Genomic DNA, 23,811 nt, shown 5'->3' on the forward strand with positions numbered 1-23,811 from the left:
GGAGGGTGTTGGAAGACCTGAAAACAATAGAGGATTGCAGGAACTTCACTGAAGATGTAAAAATGTGGAAACATGGAAGTGACTGGAATTAATTAACGAATAAAAGTAGTATTTGTGTTAAAAAGAGAACGTGAGAGGTGTGGTTAGCATGATGTGACTGTTGTACTGATGGAATTGGTGCTGTGGAACTCAATGTAACGACAATGGGTAAAGACAGATGATGTTTTCAGTTTGCATTATTTATGGAAAAAGGGAAATAAAAGATATGTCACTAAAATAAGCTGGTTCCAAACTAAGGCCCGGTTCTCTGTGCAGTTGAGAGTGTGAACTTCATTCACGTCACACAGTTAATTTTAGATTTCTTTATTAGACCCCACTGAGCTTTTTTTTGTCTTCTACATACTGATCAAGACGTGGCACACTAACTATTTCAGCTATTTCCATTTTGGCAAACTAAAAAAAAAAATATATGAAGAATAATTTGTTGATTTTATAAAAAAAAACAACTAAAAGTTACACAATTGGACTGAGGCTAAGTATTTTTGATGCAAAGTATATATTGACTGTATAAAGTTAAATGATATCAGAATTATACATCAAATTATTACTTGTCGTGTTTTCTGAAATGGTCAGAGTCTCTCAACACACGGTCAAGGGAACCACTAAAAACCATGTACAGTAGAGATTTACCCACACAGGGACAAACACACAGACTCACTCAAACTCAGATACCAGTGGAAGAAAAACGTATCGGACCCCTGCAACCTAAAAAAAGCCACGGTCCAGGGCCACTGTTGAGATCGATATCTTTTCCGAAGCTGTATGACGGGGGCGACGGTGCTGCACTAGCCTTGGCATTTCACTGCAGTTGCAATAATCTTCACTAACAGACCTTGAGATGATATCCAGTGGAACAAGAGAAACACAGGGATGGAAACAGAGGTGGGCTGAGAGGTGTGTGTGTGTGTGTGTGTGTGTGTGTGTGTGTGTGTGTGTGTGTGTGTGAGAGAGATGATTGATTCCAGCCATGCTTTGAAAAAGATTATCTCATATATTGCAGTACATTAAAACAGTCTATTGCTGTGTACATCAATGTAAATATTTAATGTGTGATTGATCATATAGTTGCCATATTGTGATATATATATATATATATATATATCAGATAATCAGTCAATGCCCTATTCGTATTTAAATCAAAACTTGGTGTGTGTGTGTGTGTGTGTGTGTGTGTGTGTGTGTGTGTGTGTGTGTGTGTGTGGAGTAGTGTTAAGTCTATAGATCCTATTCTAAACAAATTGATTTCTCTCCAGTTGCTTGACAGTATACTGCGGGTAATCAACGTTATTTGACAATTGATGCCTGCAGCTCACACTGTACAGGTAGAACGAGCAGGGACAGTGCCAATTCATTTTAGTCACTTTTGAATACAACCATTCTTTTAAAACATAGCCGGCATATCACAAAGTACTAAGGGCAGACAAGGAGCCCTGAAGCCCAAATTAAGAAGAGCAGTGTATCTTGCTGGTTCAGCACAAGCAGCTAATGGAACCACTGATCTGCTCAAGATTGGTTATACAAAAAATATATTTTAGATTCACATTCAAGTACATAGCAACTAATGTAGTTAGTGTCTAACCAGAAGTGCTTTAAGCTGTAATTAAATTATATATTAAATAACGTGTGCTACATTATGATTATATAACATATGCTACAGTATATACAGAGTGCAATGTATGAATGATATATAAGTGTATAGATATGTGTCTATATGAGTGTCTATTACTACAGGTATGTACAGGCTATAAACAGGCTATATGGTAATATAGAATAAATAACTATACAGTATGTACAGTGGTGCAAATTGTGAGTATTGGAGGGCGTATACAATATATACAGCGATTATACAATACAAGGGAACCTTATGATTTTGATATGGCTCTTTTTTTAATCATTGTTTTTACTTAATTACACTTTTTTGGGGGGGAATTTCAGCACACATATAGAGGGCTATAACTTGCTTGGTTAAACTTAGACTGAATAGGAGGCATTTGGAATAATGCTGTTTCTGTGGAATATTCAGCCCCTGTAAGTGATCAAAAGGAAAGGATGAGTGTGAAGCAGGGACAGTGACATTTCTAACACAGGGAAGGCATGCTGTGGAGGCAGCCATCATTCACCTCATTCCCTCTGAACTAGCCTTTAAACATCCAACAAAAGCTGTCAAAGTGGCACATGGCACAAACAAATGCCACAAACTGTTAAGACAGAGTGAATTACGACACCTGCCTCAAGCCGTACATCTGCTTAGACAATCAGCCTCCTTAATGGAAACCACGTAGGCTGCTGGAGACCAGGGTTCAACAGTCAACACTACATCTATATTCAGCAGATGTTGAAAAACAGCATTTTAGAAAATAACATAAGATAATTAAATAACAATTTCCCAAACAATCTCCCCAACATGGCATTATTGTACTTGCACACTGGTTACTTCATATTAAATATTATACATATTTTATTTTGTATGTAAATTTTAGTCTACACTTGTATATACATTTTTTTTCATCCCTATAAGTATATTATAAAATATATATATATTTTTTTTATGTTATCTTATTTATTTCTAGTATATTTCCTGTATTTTCTGTAACTTGCTCCATCCATCCATCCATCCATCCATCCATCCATCCATCCATCCATCCATCCATCCATCCATCCATCCATCCATCCATCCATCCATCCATCCATCCATCCATCCATCCATCCATCCATCCATCCGTCCGTCCATCCGTCCGTCCGTCCGTCCGTCCGATCCGTCCGTCCATCCATCCGTCCGTCCGTCCATCCATCCATCCATCCGTCCGTCCATCCATCCATCCGTCCGTCCGTCCATCCATCCATCCATCCATCCATCCATCCATCCATCCATCCATCCATCCATCCATCCATCCATCCATCCATCCATCCATCCATCCATCCATCCATCCATCCATCCATCCATCGCACATGAAACTATTAAAACGCCATTACACTCTGCTCATTAAAATGAGCATATCTCACAAACAACAAAAATTACATAGTTCAAATAAGTTGTGGAGTGTTAATACACATTTTGTTCATGTTTCTACATTTAAAGATCTTCTGGATCAATATGTTTTGTGTGTTTATTTAGTAAAATTTGATTAAAACACGTCAGATTTTTTATTTATGACAATTAAAAAAGTATTATTATTTTTATAATGGTTTATTGACTTACATAATCTTTTAGCTTATGTTGTGCTGATTTTAGGGATATAAAGTATTTGAATATACTCATGGAGCACATCACATTAAGCAAAGATTTCAATGTAGGCACTGGCGGACTATTTCTATTGCAGAGTTCAAAGGGTTAAAGGGTGTCCAGCACTCATACCCTAGTCTCGCATAGCCAGACCTTCCTCCACGGCGCTGTGGAGGAGGGTCTGGCTAGTTCACACAGCATTCTGGGATGGGAGAAAAACATGCTCTGGTTTATTGGTATTTCTTTAAACCAATCACAATCGTCTTGGGTGGCGCTAAGCACCGTATGGAGCAACAGCGCCTCTGCTAAATAGTCTCAGGAAGGAACTTGTTTTGGTGGAACGTGTACGTTCAGAAGTTGTTTTAGTCGTGCAACAGAAAACTCAGATTGGACAGATAGTCTAGCTAGCTGTCTGGATTTACCCTGCAGAGATCTGAGGAGCAGTTAACCATAGTCCTCACAAATTCACCAGAGTTTAAAATGCCAACACAAAGAAAAAACCAAGGCAACGGATATGCCAAAATGATGGCCAAAATGAGTAAAATCCGGCGGAATTTTCGTCTGCAACGGAGCAATCCCGGAAGTGAAACGTCGTGGATACAGACTACTCTTTCCCTAACCTTAACCAAGTCTTTTAGTCACCCAATCATGAGTACAGTAACAGTCCAGTAGTAGTCATGGATGGATATTGTAGAACTAAATCATGTAAAAACCACTGCACTGAATGCATTCTGGGGTTTTGCAGAATCGGCTAGTATAAACGTTCTGACTGGCAATAGGGTTGGCATAATGCTATAGTCATGTATAATGCCACTTTGGGTGTGTATACTGCGGTTCTGCCTGTGCATTATGTTGCTGTAGGGGCACTACAAGAACAGTACACGTCGTTAGTAAGCACAAGTACACAGAGTAAGTTTGCATCTTGAAAAAAAACTATGTACATGGTGATCATGTTGTTCATACCCCTTTTGTTTGAATGTTTTATGATAGTGTATATACAGTGCCAAGAAAAAGAGAGTGAACCCTGTTGAATTACCTGGTTTTCTGCTTTAATTGGTCATAAAATTACAGGTATAGACAAACACAATAGGCTTAAAGGAGACCTATAATGCTAATTTTCAAGTTCATACTTGTATTTTGTGTTTCTACTAGAACATGTTTAAATTATTTAATGTTCCAAAAACACTTCCTTTTTTTTCATACTGCCCATGGCTGCTGCCCCTGTATTCACCCTCTGTCTGAGACGCTCCGTTGGAGTGCCTGTCTCTTTAAGCCCCGCAAACCAGCGTGGTATGACATCATACCAAGCCGAGAATAGAAGAAAAAAAAACTGTTGAAACCATAGCGTTTAGGACAGCGTGAAATCTGAGGTTTTGGCTCAGGGATTTCTTTTACGTTCGTTTATGTCATTATTTGACGCTTCGGCCACGTTTAATACGAACATCCGACATTGTAACATTATAGATATGACAGGAAAAGCATTATAGGTCTCCTTTAAGCTAATAAAACAGAAACCATGTATTTATTGAACACACCCAATACACATGCACAGTGCTTGTTGAAAAGGTAAGTGAATCCTTGGATTTGATCTGTTGAACCTCAAGCAAACGCTTCTGGTAGCTGCAGACCTGCACACCGCTCTAACCCTAACCCTCCTTACAAAAATGTTCTGCTGTGAATGGCTCGTTTGAGGTCTGTCCACAGCATTTCTACACTCCTATCTCTATTTCAAAGCAAACAACTCCACCTTAGTCCGCAAAACATTCACCCAGTAGTGTTGTAGAGTGTCCAGATGCTTCAGGCGTGCAGCAATCTTTTTTTGGAGAGCAATGGCTTCCTCTGTGGTGTCCTGCGATAGACACTATCAAGCTATACGTATGGTGGACTCATGAACAGAGATGTTAACCTGTTCCAATGATTCCTTTAGGCCTTCTGTGGACCGAGGGTTCTTTTTTTTTTACCTCGTATAGCATTCTTTGAAGTGCCCTTGCGGCTACTTCTAGGGAGATTTGTAACAGTTCTCAGTTGCCTAAATTTGCAGACAACCTGTCTAAATGTGGATGGATGAATATCTAAAGTCTTGGAAATGGTTGTAACCTTTTTTACACTTTTAAATGAATCAATAATTATTGATCTATACAAATGATTGATCTTCTGAGAGCGCTTGCCTTCAAGCCATGTTCACATCAAACTCAAAAACTCAAACTTTTTTTAATTTTTTTATTAAAGTAGTTCTAATCCACATCTCCAAACTGCTTACTTTGATTCCAGGGGCCAGATGCATACAACTCTGTGTAGACTCAAAAACAGAAATGGGCATATGCATTTTTTTTCGTCAGAATTATACGGCCGCACGTACGCCTGATTCTGTTTAAAGGCCCTGACACACCAACCCGATTATCAGCCGTCGGACAGTCTGGTGAGGTCAATTTTAGGAAGGTGCAGAGACATCTTAGCCTGGTTGACACCAGACCCACTCTCAGTTGTAACTGAGAGTGGGTCTGGGGAAGGTTCATTCACAGCCCATTCCCAAAGGGGCGTCACCAACGGACGCTGCTCAAATGCCTCTGGGCGCAATTGGATAGTCCTTCAACCAATCAGACCAACGATCCGGGTGACGTAACAGCGACAGTGGCATCAACGGGTTGCTGCGCCTCGGTGGCCGTCATGTTGAATGTAAACAAAAAGCTGCTTGCCGTCGCTGCGCTATCGTCATCGTGTAAAGGCCGCCTCAACGGTTGTGATCGGTGCCTCGATTTGGAAAAATTGGAAATGGGCTTGAACTGGCCAGACTGACTTCTCAAATTTGCCGGAAGTTCGTCAGGGTTTTCCCAGGCTAGAGACATCTCCCACTTCAGCACAAAGATGTGAAAACACCTCTCTAGTGACAAACTTAGCATGGCTACAAGTCAGTATAGCAAGGTCAGACATTTTAGGGAACATAAACATAAAACACACATTATTGAGTGGAGGGGGACTTTAAAGAACAGTTAAAACAGAATATAAATGAATAAGACAGGTATGAAATACAACTGTTTACTTCAGACCTCGTCTGTTGAAGCCCATTGGGTGGGGGCTTTCACCCCTGGCTATACAGCACTTTCTCAACTGTTTGATTTGGGATGGTTTTGTGACTTTTAGCTAGGCTTGTGCTTAAACAGCTGGGGTGAAAACCAGGAGGGGTAACTTGGTGTGTGGGGCAGAAGTTTATCAGTGAGTTGACACCTGTTTTCCAGAAGATTTTTAATTAACCAGGCCGTTGGTCAGTGAGTGATAGTTTCCATTATGAGGGGGCGGAGGCCTGAGGCATGGTCTGCTATTTCAGCCAGCAAATTGGAGAATTAATGATGTGGATAATCTGCCTGTTCCTCTCAGATCTGAGAGACGCTGCATGGCCTGGGTCAGACAGACAAGGCCACCAAGCTTGTGTGTTGATATACTGGATATCTTATTACCGTGTGTGCAAAGGTTATAATTTTAGACTGAAAAGGAGGACATGTTATCTGCTCCTCACTTATTTAAAGGGCTTAAGGACCAAGCTGGACTATTACATCAGATTCAGGGTTAGAAGTCATTAATATATTAAGGGTTTTGTACTAAATGCTGTTTAGGGTTAGACCTGCTCCACAGCCCAGAACTGTAGAAATTCTGTCCATATTGGATGACTCTGCAATGCAAAGGAGTGTTTTAGTTACTTTAAAAGGTGCAATATGTCAATATGTAATACTAACAGCTAGCGTTTAAAATAGTTACTGCAGTCCAAATTCAAACTACTGGAGAGAGTCGTCTTCCCGGCCCCTCCTCAACAGACTCAAAGTTCACGGAGGTTGCCAGGTTGCAAACACAGCATCCAACAATGTTGCTAGATGCTAGTCTGACAAAACCAGACATTACTCCACAGCACAGCGGAGTAGCTGACGTAAAACGCTGGCTATGTTGACAGTCATAAAAGCCCGTGCTCACGCAAAGCTCTGTACCCGACTGACAGACACACTTTCTCGGCTTAAAATTAGGGCAAGAACCACTAAACATACCACTACCTAGCCGTCCTCTACCACTGACTGACTGAAATGACTCACCGTTAGTCGGCTACGGCCGCTGAACAGGCTACACGGTTGTTTTGCCAAAGTTAAATTACATGTTTCTTATAAGGAAGTCAAGCTTGCGGTTTCTGTCATAGGTCTGTCAAGGTGGTTGTAAACAGCCGTGGCCCGCTTGACTGGTCCTTCAGAAACGTTAGCCGTTATCGCGTGTTAGCATGGCAGCGTTAGCCAGGACCAGTCGGGATCTGCCTCTGGCTGTGTCTCAATTGTTTTTGCGACCAACTCGAGTACTCTATATAATTAAATGGGAGTACACGAATGTTGAAATGACATAAAATGTATTAAAAAAAAAATCATCTTTTGGAAATTGATCTTAATGCCTTAATTAAAAAAATGAGGAAAAATCCAACCTTTAAGGACACCAATGATTCTTTATGAATGAATAATAAATTGTAAATAAATAAATTTTCTTCCTTAAAATACAGGGAGCATAAGTCAGTACACCCCTATGTTAAATTCCCATAGAGGCAGGCAGATTTTTATTTTGAAAGGCCAGTTATTTCATGGATCCAGGATACTATGATCCTGATAAAGTTCCCTTGGCCTTTGGAATTAAAATAGCCCCCCCCCCACATCATCACATACCCTTCACCATACCTAGAGATTGGCATGGGGTTCTTTCAGTTAGCCTAATAGCTGGTTTGATTTGCATTGAGAGATGATTTTATGGAAAGTACCCCATGCCAATCTCTAGGTATGGTGAAGGGTATGTGATGATGTGGGGGGGGGCTATTTTAATTCCAAAGGCCAAGGGAACTTTATCAGGATGCATAGTATCCTGGATCCATGAAATAACTGGCCTTTCAAAATAAAAGTCTGCCTGCCTCTATGGGAATTTAACATAGGGGTGTACTGACTTATGCCCCCTGTATTTTAAGAAAGAACATTTATTTATTTACGATATATTATTCATTCACAAAGAAAAATTGGTGTCCTTAAAGGTTGGATTTTTCCTAATGTTTTTAATTAAGGCATTAAGCCAGTTGATACCAACACAGAGGCCAAAACACAGACAGACATTCCGTCAAGGAACGGAAATTTCAAAGGAGAAAATACTGGCATTAGCATTGTTGTCAGAAAAGATAGTATTTCAACTTACAATGTTTCCTTAATATCTGATGATATATTGTGGTCATTTTTGGATTTAATACAGTAAATATATTACATATTTCACCTTTAATTTTCCATAACCACCATCTTTCCCTAACCTTAACCAAACATTAGGTGGCATACATTAGGTGACATGCACACATATTAATAACATAATTTTTTTAAGTGTTCACATTGGATTTTATAAAACGTCATTGAATGTAATCTGGGTTTTTTGCAAAAGCACCCAATTCAAAGTTCTATGGTTGAGTTGTTAAAAAACCTATGCTCATATTTTCAGACCATGTTTTCATAATAACAAAGTATTTTTAATATGCCTCTAAAACACATAAAATGTTGGCAAAACAACTCTAAACAATAGTGGAAATGATCTGCTGAAGAACAGAGAGCGGTGACAGAGAGTAACACAGAAAGTCATTTTGTTGACATGAGCAGGTATGCCAAAGATTAGGTTTGTTAGGACCCAAGAGACAACATAGGTACTTGCTGCAAAAGTAGGTTCCTGACACCTGAGTTATGTTGAACATGTTTTAACCCCATAAGAACACAGCTGTTTAAGAGGGAGGGAATGTGTTGGTTTCAAAGTACTGTAGCAGTATAAAGCAGATAATGATAAGAGTAAAAGAGCAACCTGCTTCTCCAGACAGGTAGATCACCCAAAGTTGTGATTTACTTCAACGCATTCTCATGAACGGGTTCGTACGATATCGTACGGGAATTTATTCACACCAATTTGTGTGATATCCTACGAAATTAGGCGACCGGAGGCTGGTCACGTGAAGCCAGCTACAGAGCTCCGTCAGCTGTTGGTCGTATCAGCGGCCGTTGCTAGACAAAAGGTTCCTGGTAGCCGGCTACAGGGCACCGTGAGATGGCGGTCCTTTCAGGGGCCGTGGGAAATTAACGTTGTGCGGTGAAGACAGTTAAGTTTAGGCACCAAAACGAATAGTTAAGTTTAGGATAAAGATCGTGGTTTGGATTAAGACACACCCAAGTCACAAACACGCGTTTCCTGGGTGAAAGTCTTTTGTTTTCCCCAGGAAGCAAACTCCAAAGCGCTGGGTTTTATGACCCACCCATCCACCCTGACCTGCTCCCTAAACTGTCCACAGTGTTTTTATATAGTAGGAGTCAATGTGCTGCATACGGCAAAAAATATGTTCAATACATAGGAATTACAGCGCATTACTTATCGTAGCTATATGTACGAATGGTTCATGACAACAGCCGGTTTACTTTATTTAGTCAACCAGGCAGTCCCTGCTACAAAAAAAAAAAAAAAGAAATATATAACAAAGGCAGTGTCCTGCTCTGCAGAAACTGCTCTCAGGAGCTAACATGAACTACTGTACTTTGTTTTAAATGAATCCTGAAGCTCTGTACAGAGCAGTCAATTATTTAGTGTGACCTGTGATGCAGCCAGATGGGCAATCAACCGCCTCACTGCTGGTGGTGAAGTCAGGGTACCGTTGCAGCGCTCTGCATCTGTCTGCCTGCATGCAATCAATGGTGTGTGTGTGTCAAGTGTGTTATTGAGTGTCTGGGTGGGGTGTAAACATGGCTGAGAAATCAAAGGCACCTCTAAACCACACCACAAAGAATTTGGTTCTGCTCTCTCAAGCCAATTTCAGTCAGTACCTTTTAATATCTCACACTGGTTACATGCTGACACTGCGCTGGGAACCTTTACTATTTTCTATAAATGTGTATTCTATTGCTCTGATTTGGACAAGACAGAGGCTTAGCAATAGACTGGGTAAACCCAGCCCGATCTGCCGGCAATTTGATTTCGCCTTGAAGCTCAGGCTGGAAACCTGTACATTTTTCTATCCTGCTTCCGTTAGAAATCTGCGGGGACCAATCACAAACTGGCTTATCCACCTGGCGCGCTATTGGCGGGTTTAACACGATGACGTCAATCCAATTCCTTTTTAACCTCTCGACGATGCTCAATGGCTTCTTTAGTTTAGCAAACAAATCGCTCGAGTGGGTGTAAATACCACTCACTTTCATGTTTTCTTTTTCGGTTGGTCTGATTGGTTGAAGGACTATCCGATTGCGTACAGAGTCATTTGAGCTATGCCCGTTGATCACGCCTCTTGTGCAGTAGAAAAGACAGAGCAGACTCCCCAAACTAATGTTCAATCTGAAAAGATTGAGCTTGGTCTGCTGATAGCCAAACTAGCTTAGCAATGCTTAACCATTACACTGTCTACATTAAAATAGCTCTGAACGTTTCTGGGTTATGTCCATGTTTTCATCCTAAACTTTGACTTAAACACTTTGAAAACCTTGGTCGACCTAGAAATGTCTTGTTCAACATTCTACCAACCAAGTTAGCTAGCTAGCACTAGCGTTAGCTGTTAACTCAAGAGAAAGTCTGGCGATTTTCAGCCAGTTCTGTGTACTGCCATACATGCTGAGGAACGGCACCAGTAGCCGGAGGTTCGCATTTACCCGCCAGCTAGTCTATATCCACGACCTTCCACTTCTGGGATTGCTCCGTTGCGGCCGGAAACTCTGCCGCATGTCCTTCTTTTCGTCTGTATGTAGTTACCTTCCGCTTTCTTTATGTTGGCATTTTAGACTCCGGTCGAGGACTATGGCTAACTGCTCCTCAGATCTCTGAAGGGTAAATCCAGGCTAGGCCTCCACAATATTGGAAATACTGACATTGCGATATTTTTTTTCCTGTGATATATATGCGATATGACATAAAAAGCTCTATTTGGAAATAATAAATCATTCTCAACTACTGCGGTGATTTTGTAGGGGAGTGCATCTACATAGAAACTAAAAATGTGTCTACTCCTCTGAAGAGATTTTGGAGAGGGACATTAGGTAGTTAAATACACCGGTTGACTGACATGACACCATTGTATTCATATAATACTATCAATCCAGGCTAAAGTGAATGATAGTAATAATGCATGCACGTTGCTTCCTCTAAATTCCAGGTTGTGGTCGACTAGCGGGGCCAGCTTGTTCGTTTGATAAATTGATCAACATTGATTGTGATTGGTGGTTCTGTGTGCATGCAGAGCCTGGATGTCACACACTAGCAACAAACTGTGTATCCAAGAACGCTTAAATCAGTGTAAATTACGTTATATCAGACACAGACTGCTGTTATAGATTAGCGTTACGTTTCCAGCTTCGCGGCTCCGAACCGTAACATTAGTTGGGACAGACGCCTTGTTTCTTAAGGCTAACTATATTAGCTTTAGCCTGGCTGGTAGCAGCTTTCTGCGGTGAAAAATGGCCGGGAGACGTCGTGATAACGTCGCATTAATCAGGTGATTTAGTTCGTCTTTGCAGCTTCACTACCCATGGAAAAGCATGTGCACCAATGTGCACTCAGCGGCAGCTTACGGGACTTTAATACACACGGGAGAGCCCATAACAAACCCTGTCGTTACTTTACACACACACGTTGCCCACATGGCTAACTGTCTTTCTCTGCCTGGTAACGATCATGTAAAAGGACAACGGTGAAAGTTTATTTTTCTATCAAGCAGCAAAAAAGTGAGCGCCAAAATCGCACGTCCTGCGATGTGACTACTGCATGCGCACATCGCGATTCAGCCCAAATCCAGACTGCTAGCTAGACTAAAACTACTTTTGAACGTACATGTTTCAGGCTATTTTGCAGCGCTTAGCGACCAATGACGATTGTGATTGGCTTAAAGAAATGCCAATAAACCAGAGCCCGTTTCTTTCCCATCCTGGAATGCTGTGTGGACTAGCCAGACCCTCCTCTACAGCGCTGTGGAGGAAGGTCTGGCAATGCGAGACTACCCACCAGTAAAATTCAGCCAGCTGCTGGCTTCCAAACAGCAGCCCAAAAACCACTGGGTGACTTCACCGATGCTATATCAATTATTTTTTACAGACTATGATCACAGCAGCATGATGCAACAATCTGAGTTTGTACAATTTGGTAAAAGTAGGAGCAAACAGTACAGTCAGTATTCCGCAGGAGATGTGTGTTTGCCCAGCCACAGAGGTTAGCTCCACCACAAACATTATTCAAGACTTTGATACAGCCCAAAATCAGCCACAAGTTTGTGTGATAATCACCATCTGGACACGCGTTTAACCCAATAAGGTCCGTATGGTTAGATAATGACGTGCTGGACTATGAGCTGGGGTCATGTTTACTGTCGGTAGTCTATGTCAATAACATCAATGAGGGATTCTCTTTCCGCTCCTCTTCGGAGTAGGGCTGGGCAATGTATCGATATTATATCGATATTGTGATTTGAGACTAGATATCGTCTTAGATTTTGGATATCGTAATATGACCCACTTTGGCATTATATCCACATTAATGACGATTATTTATCACAAATCTCATTGTGTAAATATTTTGTGAAAGCACCAATTGTCAACCCCACAATATCGTTATCGAGGTATTTTCTTCAAAAAATATTGTGATATTTGACTTTCTCCATATCGTACCACCTCCACTGACATTTCCCTAACAGCCACCTCTCTGTGGCTCCTGTTAACTATACTTTTGTGAGTAATTCTGAGCAAATGCTTACCTCAATGTAGGACTAATAGCAACAGACCACACTCTGTCATACATGGGGATGGTGTCTCTGGGGCAGCCGGAAGTCAAAGTCCAAATCTAGAGACACAAAAGTCCCCAGTGAGTACATTTAATAATGTATGCATAAACAGATATACTATGCTATCCATCTATCCTTCCATCATCTGTAACCGCTTATCCTTAGAGGGGGGGGTTGACAGGTTGCCAATGTTGGCATACTATGTTATGCACATGATATATACTGCTGAATTATCCAAAATAAAATGAAAATCTGAAGTGAAATGTTAATAATTTTCTTGTTCTTAAGTAAATGTTTCAAAGGCTAATGCCCTTCAGTCTAGGGACCGACCGACACTGGTTTTTTAAGGCCAAATACAGATTATTATTAGTTAATAAAACCGATATTTGGATACGATATGTATTTACAGTGAAAATATAAATCTTGAAATCAAAACTAAGATTTTGGAATGTTACATACTCCAACACAAAACTTTGTTTAAACGCTTTAAGCAACTATTTAATGAAATAGAAACTTTGAACATAATCCCCAGTAACAGAGAGTCAGATAGTGTTGTGGGGGGGGGGGAGTCAGACTCAGTGGTGAGTGAACCTGAAGCAGAGGGACAGACACAGAGCTGTAGCCGAGCCGAAGAAGCACACTTTTTAATTCAATAACTTTATTGGTTATCAGGCAAATAAAACGCTGATACAGATAATCTGCCAACTGCCAAAAAACGGCCTGATAATCGGCCGGGGCCGATAATCCCCACTTCAGTCTCCCTCTTTGTGAAAGAAAATGTGGATTGTAAGCATCACGGCACTGTGCGTCACAATAATCAATGTAAATTGTAAAGGGTGTTCTGACCCGGGCAGTTCGGTCTCTGGATCCACTGATGACGAGTCCATCTTTAGAGTCCAGGCAGTTGACTTCCTGGTTATGACCTGATAACTCGACCAACATGTCCCCCCTCCTGCTGTGAACCAGGATCCTGCCATCGCTGACACAGACAAAGAGGAGTTCATTTCAGTTGGGCTGCAACTAACCATTATTTTCACTCTCCATTAATCTGTAGATTATTTTCTCGATTAATTGATTAGTTGTTTGGGCTATAAAATGTCAGAAAACGGTGACAAATGTCTATCAGTGTTTCCCAAAGCCCAAGACGACCTCCTCAAATTTCACATTTAAGAAGCTGGAATCAAACGGCTTAATCGATTATCAAAATAGTTGCCGATCAATTTAATAGTTGACAACGAATTGGTTAATCGATTCATCTTTGCAGCGCTACAATTTACCCTGATCTTCTGTTTACACCAAACTAATTGTTGTTGCTGCACATACTTGTCGTGTGCCACATGATTTCCCCAATAAACAGATACCTGTGTACACGTGTTAAAAACAGAAAGTGTAAAATCTTTATTTAAATCTCTACAGAAGATGCTAATTGTTACTTTATTACCTGACGGTAACAAAATGGCTATTCCACGTTGCCTATGTCAAATAAAGTCACCGCGAAAAATAAAGAGCATGAGGTACCTTCCACCACTGACCAGGTGAGAGTCCGTCACAACAAAGCGACAGACATCACCCTTGTGGCCCGAGTAGATTTCAAATGGGTTACGCTGGAGCTTCCCGGAGTCTTGGCGCAGATGGTGCGCTCCAATATCAGCAGCCTGAGATAGAAACAGTGTGTCCCCATCCAGCTGCAACCATGGCAACAGTCTGAAGACAACATAGAGACAGAGCACATTTAAGTCCCTCCACCCCCATCGGAGGGGAAAACAAATCTCCGCTCTCCATTGGCTTGTATTGCGTAAAGGTGCCTCCTAGACAATTCCGTAAGCTAGCAAACAACAACAACAAAAATGCCTAAAAGCTGCTGTGTGGTGGGATGCACTACTAACAGGGTAAAGAACCCAAAACTAAGTTTTTTATAAGCTTTCAAACTGAAAAACTGAGCTTTTATGAAGACAAAAGTGAATACAGATGTGAGGAAATCAGCAGGAAGAATGGGAAGCCTGTGGGATCCTGACACTAAGCCTACGATATGCCCAACGTTAGTGTGCAGCAAGCAATTAGTTGCCAGAACGAATATCCAAATGACAGTTTTAGGCTAACTATATATCTGTAAGTTCAGCTAAAACATTTTGACAGTATGCAACTTGTGTTATAGTGGCATGTGGAGAAGTCAGAAAGCTATAGTATTATGTTTGCAAGTACCTTGGCTTGCTAACACATAGCTAACATTAGCGTACTAACAGCTAACATGATCTCTCTGGTAGACATAGGTTGCTAAAATAATCCTTTGAAATGCTTAAAGCTATAGTGTGTAGTTTGTGTTGCCCCCATGAGGAATTCTAAGTAATGACAACAAAACTGTCACCGCGTCCACATGATACAAGCCCCCCGCAGTTGCTAGTAGCCAAGGAGGACACGGAGGAGTAAAAAAACATGATGGACTCTTCAGAAGAGGTCATTATCTTCACTGGAGTTTCTGTGCGGGAAAGTCGCCGGACGCCACAGTCTTCTGAACATAGTCACACTGAGAAATCCAGAGAGAGCTGTGTGGAGCTGATAGTCTTCATTAGCTTTGTAGCAACAGTGTGACGTGATTCGTTCTCTCTCTATAGAGAGGCGAAGTCCCTCCCCTTCCGGTGGACCGCAATGGGACCTTGACTCAAAAAAAAAAAAAAACGGTAGTGAAGGGGGGAAAGACACAATATTTTTTGATCCCGTTTGAATTGAGCCGTGGATTACACATATGATGTTCAACAATTTAATAGATAATTTCAAGAAAGTCAAGAAAGTCTCAGTTTATTGTTCAACTGTTGAAGTATAAGACTGTGAAAATACGTAATTAGAAAGACTACACCCTTCAAAGTCGCATGGATGACGTCTCGCTGAAGCTACGATGTCTGTGTGTATCGTACCGGGGATGTAACCTTTCACCGGATAAAACACATCAGGTAAGATAACGTTACATGTGTTGTGGAACAGAGCTAAGCTAGCTAGCTAGCGAGCAAGTTGAGCATCAAGCTAGGTGACGTAAATTGCGCGAGACGAGAGATGTAGTTCACTGAGACGAGAGATGTAGTTCACTGAGACGAGAGATGTAGTTCACTGAGACGAGAGATGTAGTTCACTGAGCGGTTTCACACTAAACTAAGTGGTCATACGACAAACTTACGGCTAACTGAGACATTCTTCAGTTGAAAAATTATCTTTTAAATTGATGAACATCATATTTGTAATCCATGGCTCAATTCAAACGGGAGCAAAAAATAATTTGCCTCTCCCCGTTCACTACCGTTCATATTTTTTTTCGAAAGATAGGTCCCATGGACCGGACGTAGAAGGGCGTGACTTCGGGTATCTATTCGTGATTTATAGGAGATATCAGAGACGGTTTAGAACTGAGACGCCCCAACTCGGAGTGGTTTCCTGTATCTGTGTAACATGGGCTCCGCCACTGCCCCGCCTCTTTAGGAGACTAGCGGCAGGTCCTGAGTGTGTTGATTCCAACAGGAGAAGTTAACGTGAACACAGATTATGAGCGATTCTTTCGCCCCATAGTCACCAAAATAAATGTTGGAGCCATTTTTCAACAAGCCACATATCTCCAGAACATTCTGACACCAAAATGGCATTTTTCAGACGGACGCATCAGGAGAAAATTAACTTTGTTTGAGACCTGTTTCTGTCTCAGGACCAAACCCTCGCGAGATCTGGCAACACAGAGAAGCTAACGTCAGCTAACGTTCGCGAACGCCCTAACAAAACTAATCTCTGTGATGCTAAATATGTCCTTTTAGCTGTGTAAATATCTAACGGTAGCAAAAAATAAAATAGTAATAAATTATAAAAAATATAACTTTTCATCCATCCACACAACGTTCACTACATATTCAGACGAGGTCACGGCCCGTTAGGAGACAGGACGTGTGTACCGTTTTATACATAGTATAAACAGAGACAGTATATAAAATGGACCACCAGGTCCCGTGTCTCTGGACGGAGACCAGTGAAGGCCATTAGAAACACTTTTCCGGTGATGGCTGAGCGTTACTGAGCAGCCTCCAACTGAGAGAGACGAAGTAAATGTGACGTGAGCAACCTGTCTGAAAGTTGGAAGTCTTCTGGTAGCTGTGCCAAGAGAAATCTCAATCATTCCCAATCTAGCAGAGACGGAGAGCGTAGGTATATGTAAGGAGATAACATAGACACAGGCTCATTATTGATCACTAAAATGATAGTTAACATTAGTAATTACACTTAAACAGCTAATGGAAGTCCAAACTGCCTGAGAGCTTCTCCTGTACTATACGGTAATCCCTCTACAATGCGACAGTAAGTCCCGTGGTTATGACACACTCGTTAGCCTATTTTTACAAAAACATCTGCTACGGAGCCATAACGTGAGGTACAAGGTAATGGAGCCTTTTATACATTGTCGTGTTTCTTTAGAAATAAACAATGGACAAATAGAGTCTTTAAATGCTTCAGATGTAAAGTTATTCTCTGTCAAAGTGACGTCAGAATGAATGGCAGTCAATGGGATGCTAACGGCGGGTGAGTGCTTGTTAGCATCAAAATGGCGCCATAGGATCTACGGGTTGTTGACAGACCCTTACCCCCTTGGTTTTATACCATTGGTATCTTCACTATAGTATAGCATAGTATAGAGGATCTTTGGAGATATGTAAGTGATGTTAGTGAAATCATGAGAGTAAAGCTAACATGAATGAAAAGTCACCATGATAGAATCCAGTTCAAGATAATGAATACATTATGTTTGTCAGAGGAATAGTGTAACATTTTAGGACACAGTTAAGAAGATAGATATCAATCTCATATTTGTGTGTCAAGTATATTGGTATATTTGTAATACTCACTTTGTTTTCCATTTGAGAGGAATTGCCCTTTTGCAGACCCCATCATACCAGTTTTGAGCTGCCTTTACTCTTTCCTTCAGTGGGATGGAAGGATATCTGCAATGACAGTTTCTACGCTTTCACCACTGTGGATCACATCTGTTTTATAGTAGAGGACATACTAGAACACTGCTTTTAAATGACGAATTCATTCAAGTTTTATAAGTAAGTATTACATTAAAAATTACACATCCATGGCAGCATTTTTTAGAGAGTTACAATCTGAAGTCTAGAGATATTCGGTCTGTGAGATTTCTGTCTCAGATACATCTTATGAAATCTGGTCTATATGAAGTAACGTAAAGTAAAATGAGGTACAGATACTGTGCACTGTGTGTACAACATATTCAGACTGCCTGCAGCCAAAATTCAGGGAGGTTTTAGCACACTCTTGTAAAAACCCTTGCTGCTTTGCGGTCATGTGCGCCCTGCCTAACACAGGAAGGTAAACTGCGCAGAACGTAAACATCAGCTCTGTCATCAGTGTGCGACTGGTTTCTTACATGTCCGTCCCATTCCGAGTGATTCCAGTGTTTAAAAACTCTTTGGCAATCTTCCTCCACACAGCGTCCCGGTTTACAAAGTGGTAAATAGTTTTACAAACTTGAGAGAGGCGACTGAGAGATGTGTAGTCCAAATAAGACAAGATATGATAGAGAACGTCTTCTGGCAGCTGGGACAGCAGCATGCTGACAGCACTCTATGTCCGCCACACACACGACACGGTGCTACTTAGTAAAAACAGCTGCTGAACACAGCAAACTAACTGTCTCATCTTTAGAGAGCAGCAGGACAGAGGAAACCTCTTATAATACATCCGTGGAGGAAACAGGATGCCATTCTAGCAGTGAACTGACAGCTGATGACGACTACCCTACGTAACTGGACGTGATGACGTGAGGTGCTGGGTTCTCTCAGTAGTGCGTCTCTCTTCTGTGCGTCTCATGCGTATTATACATCCAATATGTCACGGACTTTTGCCTGTCAAAATCATGGATGTATGGTCAAAATACCCTTGGAAAAATCATAATCATCACCTTCTTCTTCTTCTTCTTCTTCTTCTTCTTCTTCTTCTTCTTCTTCTTCTTCTTCTTCAGTTGTATTGGCGGGCTACAAACCAACGTTCACGGTGCATGGCGCCACCTACTGTACCGGAGTGTGTAACATCATGACTTAAAGTGCTCATATTATGCTCATTATCAGGTTCATAACTGTATTTAGAGGTTATATCAGAATAGGGTTACATGGTTTAATTAACACCATATCTTTGTTGTACTGCACATTGCTGCAGCTCCTCTTTTCACCCTGTGTGTTGAGCTCTCTGTTTTAGCTACAGAGTGAGACATCTCACTTCTGTTCATCTTTGTTGGGAGTCACACATGCTCAGTAGCTAGGTAAGGACTACTAGCCAGTCAGAAGTAGAGTATGAAGGCGTGCCCTGACAGTACCTAGGTAAGGACTACTAGCCAGTCAGAAGCAGAGTATGAGGGCGTGCCCTGACAGTACCTAGGTAAGGACTACTAGCCAGTCAGAAGCAGAGTATGAGGGCGTGCCCTGACAGTACCTAGGTAAGGACTACTAGCCAGTCAGAAGCAGAGTATGAGGGCGTGCCCTGACAGTACCTAGGTAAGGACTACTAGCCAGTCAGAAGCATAGTATGAGGGCGTGTCCTGACAGTACCTAGGTAAGGACTACTAGCCAGTCAGAAGCAGAGTATGAGGGCGTGCCCTGACAGTACCTAGGTAAGGACTACTAGCCAGTCAGAAGCAGAGTATGAGGGCGTGCCCTGACAGTACCTAGGTAAGGACTACTAGCCAGTCAGAAGCAGAGTATGAGGGCGTGCCATGCTAGCAGCTAGGTGAGCATTATAACGTGTGTTCCAAAGTGACCACGTTTGTCTCTGAAGTAAAGGCTGGACTACAATAGAGCTGTTTGGAGCAGTTTGTGAACAGTGTTTTCTGTTGGAGATGGTAAGTCCCTTTGGGGGTGGACTTTGGGCTTTTTCACTTTGTAAACCTATAACATGCACAAAAAAAAGGTATATAAGACAATAAAGGAAAAGGAAAAAGCCAAAAAGCATAATATGAGCACTTTAACCCTTGTGTTGTCTTCGACCATGAAACTTTTTGTTTTTCTGGGTAAAAATTTTAAATCTTTTATTTTTTTACTTTTTCGACACTTGTCGCTGTCCCGCTACAACCTATCAGCACGTGTTCAACAGTTTCCTCGCAGTTACAAGTCTCACATTTAAACAGACGCTGTCTTTTTCATCATGTATAATATATAAAGTAGCATGGTCCTAATCCTGACCTAAAAAACTGCATCTTTTTTCATACATGTAGGCTACCTCTATTACTTCTCACTCAGACAGGCTTTTGAATTGTATGACAATCTCTACTAGGGCGGGGTATCGCCACTGATTTCCCAAATCGATTCAGTTCCGATTCACAAGGTCCTGATCTGATTACATTTCCAATTTGGTTTGATATCAATTAGGTGCTGGGATACAAAAGTGATACTCAGAGAACGTATGCTGTAAATTGTACAAGCAAAAGCAACCCTCCAATATTTTATATATGTTTACATCACCACATTTATGGTGAAATGACATAAAAATAAGAAATTGATTTCAGATCACTCAAACAATCGATCATTTTAACCCAGACCTAATCTCTACCCTCGTTACCCTCGTTATTCCAGATAACCTGCCGATTAAGATGTCCTTATTTCATGATGAATTAGTGATTTTGCGTCTGACCTTACAAACAAATTTCTAAAATGTCCTTATCATTTCTGTTTAATGCACTTTTAGACTTTTTAATCGGCAACCTCATTTCCCCCTATTCCCAATGCTGGTATCCAACAGAAATGAACATCTATTCCTAGTTGCTGTAGATTCGGTGCGTCCACATGATACAAGCCTTCCGTGATCATGATAAACACTGCTCTTACCCCATCCTCAGAAGCATCCGTCTCAACCGCAAATTGCCATTTGGGATCTGGGAGGATCAGGATGGAAGCTAAGGGAAAGCGAGGCTTGAGAATCTGGAAAGCCTCCACAGGTTGGGGAGACGGTGACCACTGAAAAGAGGAGCCATAACAGATACAGGTATGTAAAGGGGCAGCAGCACAACTATAGTTAGAAATTAAAAAGCTGATGCTTGCAGTTAGTTTGGTATAGGCTGTAGTAAATGGCACATTCATGGGGTCTGTGTGGTGCAAAGGAGTAGCTCAAGACCTCTTTTAAATCCAGATATCAGGGGGCACCCCAGATAGGTCTGGGAACTCAGGAAATGAGGTATCAAATGACACAGGAGACAGGGCAGAATTCAGACAGACAGAAATTACTCAAAACCCAGAATAATCCCAGTGGACTAGTCTTTGTGAGGGTTGTGTTTAACGAGCCATGTGTCACCAAGAATGACAGTATACTGTCTGGAGCTTATCAGGTGAAAACTTAAATGTTCAAGGTGGTTACCTGACATTTCTAGTTCTCTAGGGGGTGGTGTAATGTGTCACCCTACTGAGGAGCTCACTGTTCACCACGCTGGCTTCCTTGTAGGTGCAACATACCTAACCCCAAGTGCTCGGCCAACACTGTCCATGAACTCCTCGTCCTTACCAGAGTCATGAACATCTTGAACATCTCTCTGAGGCGGTGCAAGAGTTCTTTGGTTGTCAACTTGGTTTAGCTCAGCGGCATGGGTTTCTTCACGCCACCAGGGGTACTGGAGGTAGGTATTGATGAGGTTCACGAAGACAAACTGGAGTGTCTAAAAAGAAAACTGGGTGATGGTTGCCCTCTGCCGCTCGAGCAAATATCGCTTTCTTGGGCTTTGAGCACTTCCTGAACCGGGAGCTGAGTCTATTCTGGCCAGATCCAACAGTTACCGTTCTGCACACAGAGACATTTACTTGGTAAGAAGTCGGTAAGAGCTTGGCAACAGATAATCAACTTAAGCAGGTAAAGGGCAGGTAGACGGAACCAGGAACAGGCTGTAGTCAGGAACAGGCAGGCAAGAAACAGGAACAAAGACTGGAATGCTAAGACTTGGTTGTACATTAGATGATTTAGCAAAAAACTGGGGAAAGATGGCTGGTAATCTATGCAATGAGGGAATGGGGAACAGGTGTGCTGGTGAATGAGGGGATCACTGGACTGGAAATGGTGGGAACACACTGAGGGCAGCTACAGGGCAGGTGGGGAATAGCATGTATCTGAACAGGAGACGTTAATGACTGGAGTACCAGTAAAACAATCAAAAATGACTAAACAGAGGTAGGTATTGTGACATAGATAGCATTGTTTTTTTTATATAATTATCAGAAACAACCATGACTTCACTTTTTTACTTTTTAGAAGAAAAAAGATGGCTTCCAGGAGAGTTTTAACCTCCATACAAATGATAAAATGAGTACAGTGAGCGCTCAGCCGGACAATAATTGAACTCACCATTTCAAGTTCTAACATGGGCCTGCAGAAGTCCTAAAGGGTCAGTTCAGCCAAATTATAAGATTGTTTTGTTATTATTGAGTGTGCGAAACAAAAATATCTTAACTCAAGATCCAATTATTAGCTTTTTACAGGGCTTTTAACTGCACTCACGGTCTTCCTCTTGTTCTGTAACAATAGCCCCTTTCACACAGCCTGTTCAAGATGGGACTGTTGCGCCTTTAATCCACCTTGCCGTCTACTTGAACGTTAGGAAGACGGAATTGGGGGACAGAATTGTTGCACCTTTAAACCGGCAGTGGAAGTAGTCACAGAACTGTAACAGCGCCCAACCGACGTCTTAACGTAAGAGACGGCCGACATGGCGGGACTACACGCACCAGCTGTGGCGCTGCAGTCGTCTCTGTCCTCTCTCTCTCTTGTCCTACTTTAATTTTGCTACTAGCCTATAATGCATAAGTTTGTGGGTCGGGTCGGGTACGCTTGGTTTGATTCACGGTGTGGATCGGCTCACACACACTAGACACGGATGCTGTTGTGTTACATGTCACGCCTCTTCTACTCCCAGAATGCCTCATGCTATGTGAAATCACACACTGGGGTGGCATTAATTCGCCTTTGCTTGGATCTGTGTGAATAAACAAAGCCGGCATATAATCGCTGCCCTTCATTACGGCACTATTGTGAAATCTCTGTGACAAAGGGGCTTATAATTAGTCATGTTCTTTATTTCACTAAATTCCAGTATGATGTTTTTCAGTGTATGATGAACCAGTGAATCATTTCAGCGGACAATGCATGGACACTAGATTTTGTTTGATCATATGTCTTTTCTGGCACAGCGTTCCCTCCACACCTCATATTGTGATTTATACTGACATTGTGCAATAGAATGAAAGTGGAATCCAGCCCAGCCCATCCCCGAGGGCTGTTTAGCCACTAAAACTGCCACGGTCAAATGACTACCAAAAGTTGATTGACCTTATGACATTTTGTGAGGCGCTTAACCGTTTAGCATCAGTAGCATCAATTTGTGCTCATTCACATCATGAGGGTCCTCAAGCCTTCAGTTACGAGTGGCATCCCTGCAGCTCTTTGATCAGCTGAGCACAACCGCACATAATTGAAATATGCAGATCGTTTTTTCTTTCTTTCTTCCTTTTTCTTTTTCTTAAAGACATGTCCCCTTGTTGAAAGCTGTGCTTTCTAAAAGGCCATGTCCCAAACACTGGGCCGTCGAAGAAAATCATTTATGGTTGGCTTTCCAGCTGAACTGTCATGGCTAAAAGGAAATGAAGAGGTTGGGAGGAGGGTTATGGGAGTGGAAGGGACGTTTGGGGGATGTGGTGGGGGTGTTTTAAGGGGGCTATGGAAG

At 41.7% G+C, this 23,811-nt stretch overlaps 1 protein-coding gene across 1 annotated transcript in view; it reads right to left on the reverse strand.

The window, feature by feature from the left end:
* The window catches only part of fbxw4 (F-box and WD repeat domain containing 4), a 71,888-nt gene extending 52,868 nt beyond the window's left edge, over positions 1-19,020 (reverse strand). The window contains exons 1-5 of the mRNA XM_078273316.1: positions 18,487-19,020; positions 17,945-18,040; positions 14,589-14,774; positions 13,917-14,049; positions 13,044-13,129 (exon numbers count right to left, since the gene is read on the reverse strand). Of these exons, the coding sequence (XP_078129442.1) occupies positions 13,044-13,129; positions 13,917-14,049; positions 14,589-14,774; positions 17,945-18,040; positions 18,487-18,671 (686 nt within the window). The 5' untranslated portion in view covers positions 18,672-19,020. The remainder of the gene's footprint in view (positions 1-13,043; positions 13,130-13,916; positions 14,050-14,588; positions 14,775-17,944; positions 18,041-18,486) is intronic.
* Between the last annotated feature and the right edge of the window lie 4,791 nt (positions 19,021-23,811).

Source organism: Sander vitreus, chromosome 17 (genome assembly GCF_031162955.1).
Source record: "Sander vitreus isolate 19-12246 chromosome 17, sanVit1, whole genome shotgun sequence".
Taxonomy (NCBI): Eukaryota; Metazoa; Chordata; class Actinopteri; order Perciformes; family Percidae; genus Sander; species Sander vitreus.